This window comes from Calliphora vicina, chromosome 1, assembly GCF_958450345.1.
Source record: "Calliphora vicina chromosome 1, idCalVici1.1, whole genome shotgun sequence".
NCBI classification, from domain to species: Eukaryota; Metazoa; Arthropoda; class Insecta; order Diptera; family Calliphoridae; genus Calliphora; species Calliphora vicina.
Window position 1 is genome coordinate 172,449,419 of NC_088780.1, and position 8,199 is coordinate 172,457,617.

At 29.4% G+C, this 8,199-nt stretch overlaps 1 protein-coding gene across 1 annotated transcript; it reads left to right on the forward strand.

The window, feature by feature from the left end:
* The first annotated feature begins 1,419 nt into the window (after nucleotides 1-1,419).
* On the forward strand, nucleotides 1,420-3,978 carry sit (stuck in traffic). Its single transcript, XM_065512770.1, has 5 exons — nucleotides 1,420-1,561; nucleotides 2,275-2,465; nucleotides 3,102-3,176; nucleotides 3,253-3,552; nucleotides 3,621-3,978. Exons 1-5 carry the CDS (start codon nucleotides 1,501-1,503, stop codon nucleotides 3,876-3,878), a joined length of 885 nt encoding a protein of 294 aa, XP_065368842.1. The 5' UTR covers nucleotides 1,420-1,500; the 3' UTR covers nucleotides 3,879-3,978.
* Nucleotides 3,979-8,199: the final 4,221 nt, after the last annotated feature.

Sequence of the window (8,199 nt, forward strand, 5' to 3'; positions counted from 1 at the left end):
ACAAACGCATAATACCCTCCCCACTATATAAAAAATCGTGTCATTAAATTTTGTTACGATCGGTCCATAATTAATCATAGCTCCCATATAGTCCCGCTTCCGAAAATCACTTTAACGTCACTTAAAAATGCTATATATACACAAAATTCAACATAAATAACTTTCATATAGACATAAATCACACGACCTAATTTTATGGTGATCGGTCCATAATTGGTCATAGCTTCCATATAAGGCCCACTTCCGAAAATCACTCACGAATATAAATTATTGATATTTTAAAAGAAGAATATTTTTACTCATTTACTTGGTGTAGGGTATTATATGGTCGGGCTTGACCGACCATACTTTCTTACTTGTTGTATATATAAAAGTTATTTGGAGAGAAATTTGTGTAGATACATATATAAATTAAACATTTATGACCGAAAACGTCCAATTTCGAGAGGACATTTGTATGGGGGCTAAGTGAAATAATATACCGATTTTAGCCAGTTTCAATAGGCTTCGTCCTATGTACCAAATTTTATCTTAAGAATTGCGACCTGTACTCTGCGCACAAGGTTTACATGGACAGCCAACCAACCAACCAACCAACCAGCCAGCCAGCCAGACGGACATCGTTTAATCGACTCAGAGAAGCTTCCAGAAGAATGTCAAAATATAAAGGCCACAGAACTGGAAAATTTAGTTAGTTTGATGCCCAGACGCTTGTAGCTGCCCGTGGTGGCCCAACGAAATATTGAATTTAATGAAAATTTGTATTCGCTAAAAAATGTTTATTTAGTGTACAGATCGTATGTAGACTTTTGTCAACATATTTTTTTAATTTTTTGTGAATAATAGTTTAAATTAATTATAAATTCAGCGATATTTTTTTGCTATATTACTAAAAATGCATTTGAAATAAAACTGCATCATTACTATTACTTATTATGGTTTAGAAGACCGCGAGTTACTAAAATAATGGTCGTACGTAGACTTTTGTCAGTCACTGTATATCAATGTTTTAGAAATTTATTTTGAAGATACTAGCTCGGTTTGAACTCATGTTCATATCGTAAAAATAAAATAATTTTCAAGCTGTCATTGTGTAAGTTATACATAATTTTTTAAGAAATCATATTCTTAAAATGTACTTTTTTTATTCTGTATAAAATCAGTATCGCTTATATAAATCGATGTAAAATTGTTAATTTTGCTTTAAGTTGACAGAACAACTAAAGTGGAATTTTAAATTTTTCAAAAAAAAACTGTTGCATTGATCGATAATTACATAGTACATAGTTACTCAGTTAAAGAGGAAATGAAAATGAATACCTGTATGTGCTATTTGATTTATGTGGAGGAGGACTACATATCTACATAGGTATATTTGAACTGTTTATAATTTTAGTTTTTCTTCTTTTTCAGATTTTTTCTAAATTCGTTTAGACATCGAAACCTTTGAATTATATATCGGATAGTAAATATTCTTGGCAAATTTTTAATATATTAAAAATGGCGGGAATGAATGCTACCAAGATTGATTATTGGAATTTCCTTTTTATTGAACTGGCTGGTAAGTACCTTGGTTGATGGATGATAGCTACATATGTATGTACGTATGTATGTTAAATATTGTGATGTTTAGATTAAAACTAATAACATTGAACATATGTATGTATGTATGTATGTATGTATGTATGTATGTATGTATGTATGTATGTATGTATGTATGTATGTATGTATGTATGTATGTATGTATGTATGTATGTATGTATGTATGTATGTATGTATGTATGTATGTATGTATGTATGTATGTATGTATGTATGTATGTATGTATGTATGTATGTATGTATGTATGTATGTATGTATGTATGTATGTATGTATGTATGTATGTATGTATGTATGTATGTATGTATGTATGTATGTATGTATGTATGTATGTATGTATGTATGTATGTATGTATGTATGTATGTATGTATGTATGTATGTATGTATGTATGTATGTATGTATGTATGTATGTATGTATGTATGTATGTATGTATGTATGTATGTATGTATGTATGTATGTATGTATGTATGTATGTATGTATGTATGTATGTATGTATGTATGTATGTATGTATGTATGTATGTATGTATGTATGTATGTATGTATGTATGTATGTATGTATGTATGTATGTATGTATGTATGTATGTATGTATGTATGTATGTATGTATGTACATCGATACAATAATATATATGTACATATATTTTTAATATATTTTTTTTTTTAATTCAAGATCCTCGCACAAATGATTGGTTTTTGATTAAGTCCCCAGTGCCAACTTTGACAATACTTTCCATTTACTTGTATTTCGTTCTATCATGGGGTCCGAAATTCATGAAGGATCGTAAGCCATTTAAGTTGGAGAAAACATTAATGGTTTACAATCTATTTCAAGTTATAATTAGCGTATGGATGGTCTATGAGGTATAATTACAAAATTGTTAATAATAATTATATTAAATACTACGTACTCTACTAATTGCGCTGTCTAACAGTGAAAATATTATACGTAATACATACTTGCAAAACAGCTTAGTATAGATTATCGGCCGTATCGGTCTTAGCTAAATAAAAGCGTCGAGCGTTACGTTTACCGCCGCGTTATTTCAAGTTATATGCACATTAATTTTTTGGCAAATAAACAACTCTCAACGCTTTTATTTTGGTACATCAGTTATTAAACATTTCAGAGATTGTGTAACTCTGTTGTAGTTTAGTCGGTCATTCATTTAAAAATAATAGTGAATCTTTGCATAAAAGTTTGATTGTTACTTCCGTAAAGTTTTACGTTCTATATAATATGAGTTCCTCTAATTCACATTTGGTGGAAAAAAAGGCTTCAGATAATTTTATAACGCCTAAAAATTAATGAGTTATACATTCTTAAGTAACCAAACCTCAAAGAGTTTTTTCAAAATAACTAAAGATTTTGAGGGTATTTCAGAACTTTTAAAATTTGTTATAAAATGTCCTCAGTAATACCTAAAATTTACCGATTTTCAAGTATGTTAATGTTATAGTGCTATTTTATACCAATGTGTTCTTTATTATTTACTATAGGGCTTTGTGATCTGGCAAAATTACAGTTGGCGCTGCCAACCTGTGGATCGCTCAAGGACCCCTATGGCGTACAGAGTAAGTTGTTGGAGTCGGCGTAGATGATGATTTTAGTACTATTTTGAGAAATGTTTTTTTTTTTTTCATTTTGTAGGAGGCACGTGGAGTTTATGTTTATTATTTAGCAAAAATCACCGAACTCTTGGATACTGTATTTTTCGTTTTGCGTAAAAATGAACGCCAAGTTACATTTCTACACGTATATCATCACAGTGTTATGCCAATGATCTCTTGGGGAACTACTAAATACTTCCCTGGGGGACATGGTACTTTTATTGGCTGGATTAATTCATTTGTCCATATAATCATGTATAGCTATTATTTCTTATCGGCTTTCGGACCAAAAATGCAAAAATATTTATGGTGGAAGAAGTACATCACAAACTTACAAATGGTATGTTTTTTAGAATTGACAAACATTTACAAAAATAATTCTAATTGCTTTTATTATCAAAAACTTAGATTCAATTCTGTATGGTATTCATTCACCAAACCCAACTACTATACACCGATTGCAATTATCCACGCTGGTCCGTGTGTTTCACCCTTCCCAATGCTATATTCTTTTATTTCCTCTTCAACGACTTCTACAAGAAATCATACAAAAAGAAAAACTTCGACAACGAAATGCAATCTGTTCTTTATGCAAACAACAACAATGACTCTATGGCCAAAAATCGTAATGATCCAATACCTGTGGAAGCTAAGAAGTCTCTTTAATATTTATCATCATTCAAAAGAACTGTAAATACCTCAAAGATAGTACTAATTATTTTCTAATTAAGTACAACTAAGAAAAATTTTGTTATTTTCTTCAATCTTGTCCAAAATATGTACGTTACTGTTATCTATGATAATTTGTTAGTAGTAGAATTTTAAAAGCTTCTTAAACTAGCGTATTAATGGTAATTTTGATCAGTGTTATTTTGAACACATAGTCTTTGTTCATCTTAGTTTTAAGTTTAATTGTACAAAAATTTATTTAGGTTAATTTGTTAACAATTTAAAATTTAAGATTTACATATATGTATGTATGTACGTACGTACGTACATATGTACCAATAAGCCAATAAATGCTTTGTTTAAAATAAAGTTTGAATTACAAATTCAAATCTGTGTTCTTACTAACAGCATAAATGTTTGAAAAATTAAAGGTAGGTACATGATGCACTAAGTAAGGTGAAATCAACAACACAGCTGATTTTTATTTATCTATGAAAATGGAAAAATAAAAACAAATTTTGAAATTTGTTATCAAGTATTCCGCAATTCCCAAAAAAGTCTTGAAAAATCCCAAAAATGTAATTTTTCCGTTTTTTGGCTATAATATCCATACCAGGGCGGGGTTATTGGAACCAGAGTATGAAAATAAACGAAACATTTCGCAAACGTTTGCAAAATGTACAAAACAAATCAAAATTTTTATATTGTATTGTACATGAGCAAAAACAAAACAAAAACTTTTCAAGTGACAAAGAGAGAAAACGAAACTATTAGCTTTTCACTCATCTGCATTATTTGATTTATCGTTACATTTGAGTAAAAAACAGATAGAGAAACGTATTTTTTATTCGTTTTTTTTTTTTTTTGTACTGTGTTCTCTATTATAATGAGTAAATCAATTACCAAACGTTTGTTAAACGTTTTTTATCAGAATGTTTCAAATTGAAACTTTCAATATTGTTCTTAAGGTAGGATCACACGATTGCCGCAATGCACCAATTATTGGTCTATTTTATACGTCAATCGTGTGATTTCACAACTTATTGGCTCATATGTCAAACCACAACAATATTGTGCTTATTTGGCCCAATCAAATGCAACCCTGGTACGGCAATCATGTGAATGCTTGATAGGCAACATGCTCCAATAAAAAAGTTAAAAATACACCAATATTAATTGTGTTCTAGTAAATGAAATGAAATATTGTTTTTGTGAGCCACTCTCTGACCCACATGCATCTTTTAACATTTCTTTATTAATTTTTTTATATGATAATTAAGGCCGACGCAATTTTCTTTTTTTATTTAACAAATATTTTTTTCAAAAATAGATTGGTTTTACATTTATGTAAACAAAACAAAATTTAACATCTAGCACAACAGCTGTTTCTCTGAGTTGCCGTAAACTAGAACAATCGTGTGACTGAAATGCGACAATTATTGCCACTAAATCGCTTTGCGCCAATTTACGACAATCAAATTTATATAAAATGAAGCAATCATGTGACTGCAGAGAATTTGATTGGGACAATTTCTTTATTGGGCCCCAATTCAGCACAATAAAATTTGTATTAAATTGGTTCATTGCGGCAATCGTGTGATCCTACCTTTACTCTTTTCTTTTCTAGCTGCGTACGTTTCTATTAATGTACAGTTTGAGCTCATGAGCAAAAACAATACGAAACAAAATGGGACAATCATTCTCAACGTTTATGTTTGGTTTTTGTGTTAATCACAGCAAAAAACAAAACAGAACGATAGCAAACGTTTCGATTTGTTTATTTCCGTACTCTGATTGGAACCCTTTACAAAATAATTAAGAACATATTGGGCCATCTAAAATAGGTTACTATATTTTGATATCGACCATGCGATTTGAGAATTTTTGCCCTAAAGTTGAATTTTATACAAAAATAGGGATTTTTGAATGGATTAGATGTTTTTTAGATAACTTAAAAAAAATAAAAGAACTATTTTCCCCAAAAAATTGCGAAAAATCGAAAAAATCTTTCTTTATTTGATATATACATCTGGTGTTAGTCCTATGAAAGAAAAATGGAGAAAATTGGGAAATATTTGGAACCGCGGACATCAAAAAACTGGAGTAGGGTGGGTAAAAATTTTGCAAATGTAATTTTCAAATGCGAATCTCTCCTAATCTATAAAAGATAATTGATAGCTACGACAAGGTTTTATGTGCTCGATGAGAAGATTCTATATGTGTAATTTTTTTGAAATCGGAACACGAACGAAGAAATAGGATCATTTTTAAAATAGAACATACCCGAAGTGTCCTACTTTGGAGACCCCTGGCCCTGCTCCTGGTGGGCTCATGAGGTAAAAATTCAAATCTAAAACTCGTCAACACTTCCTCTTTGCACATGTGAAATTTCATTCAAATCTGACTAAGGGTTTAGAATATACATATATTTCAGCATCAATTTTGTCGCTTTGAAAATCTAAGTTAAGCCTATTCATTTAATTTAATATTGGAGACATAAATTTAAGTATAGTCTTACCCCCATATGCATAAACAGTTTATAAATTTATCAAAGGTTTATAAAACAAAATTTCCATACAAAATCTGTTTCATAAACCTTTGATAAATTTATAAACTGTGTATGCATATGGGGGTTAGTTCTGTATACATAAATTAAATAGAACAATTCCGTAAATACGAAAAGTATAACATAAAAATAAAAAGTAAAATAAAAATCAGCAAAAAGATTCCAAAATTCCCCAAAACATACAATATTTCTCCAACTGTTCCCCATCTCCCTAAACACAATTATTTATCCCCATTTACAAAATAAAATCCCCAATTTGGGGTAAAATCCCTTTTTTGGTACAATTTGATTTTAAAAAGTACAATGGTACACCAATGACTCATTTGGAACAATTTTAAAATTTATTTCACAGTTACCCCATTTTCTCAATATCTGATTATTGTTTTTCGTAACGATAAACCTCCAATTAACATTTTTTTTGTATGAGAACTGTCAGTTTATCGTCACGATAAAAAATAACCAGAGATTGAGAATATGGGGGTTAATATATTAAAACCAATTTACGAATTTATGTTCTCTATCAATTATACCAATATATTAACCATACAATTTTTAAAATTATACTTATGAGTTTTTGAAATAATGAAACTAGTCTTGTCACACTCGTAATTTTAAGTGTTTTTCAAACCAAAGAGTATATAAAAAAATTTAGGCAATTATTATTGCCATTATCTGTTGAATATGAATATTAGGGTGGGTCAAAATTTTTATTTCTAAAATTTTTGAAAGGCTCAGAAAAATGTGCTTTATATGTATCTAACATTTTATTGCATTGTTTTAAGTTTTACTGCCTCCGGATCGCAATTGAATTTTTGGAAAGAGTAAATTTTTTACATCACATTAATAATACATTTTTATTCGAAATAATATTAACTACTGATGCCAATATAAAATTTTACCATTCAAATCCGCATTCTTACTGTTACATTTCAGCAGAACACGTATTTACTAGGGTATTCAAACGATTAACCGTTAATCGGTTAACCGATTAATTTTTGTCGGTTAACTGTTCGAATAATTCAAAAATGACGATTTTCAAATAACAAATAAACCGATTAATTTGTGTAGGTTAACCGATTAACCGAAATTTCTTATTTTTGCAGTTTAACATACTTTTTTTTGATTTATTTTTCCGTTTTAATTTAAATGTAAAATTTCATATTTTTTCGAACATCCAAGAAACATTTTTAGTGAGTATAACAACTGACATATTTAATTTGTATGTATTTGACGGATGAGAACATGATAATAGACGAAACGGGAAACACTACTGAAACGAGTCTTTTACCAGAACTTATCGAAATTAGTAAAAGTATTAAAAATCTAAAAAATTCAAAAAGGACTCCAATGGTGAAATCAATTTCCTGAAGACCCCAGATATCTTCGGGATCCAAATCTTCAATAATTCTGTCAGACATGCTTTCAAGAAGTTTCCTATTTAAAATCAGCAAAATCGGTCCACAAATGGCTGAGATATGAGGAAAAAAATAGGACAACCTCGATTTTTGACATATATCTGGATTACTAAGTCATTAATATAGACAATATGGATATCTAATGATAGATATCCCAAAGACCTTTGCAACGACGGATATAAGACCATAGTAAGTTGGACCTACAATGGGTCAAAATCGGTAAAAAATATTTTTTAACCCGAATTTTTTTTTCACCAAAAAATTTAAAAACTAATTTTTTTTTTAAATTTTAGAAAAAATTAAAAAAAACGACTTATATACACTACACCAAATTTTA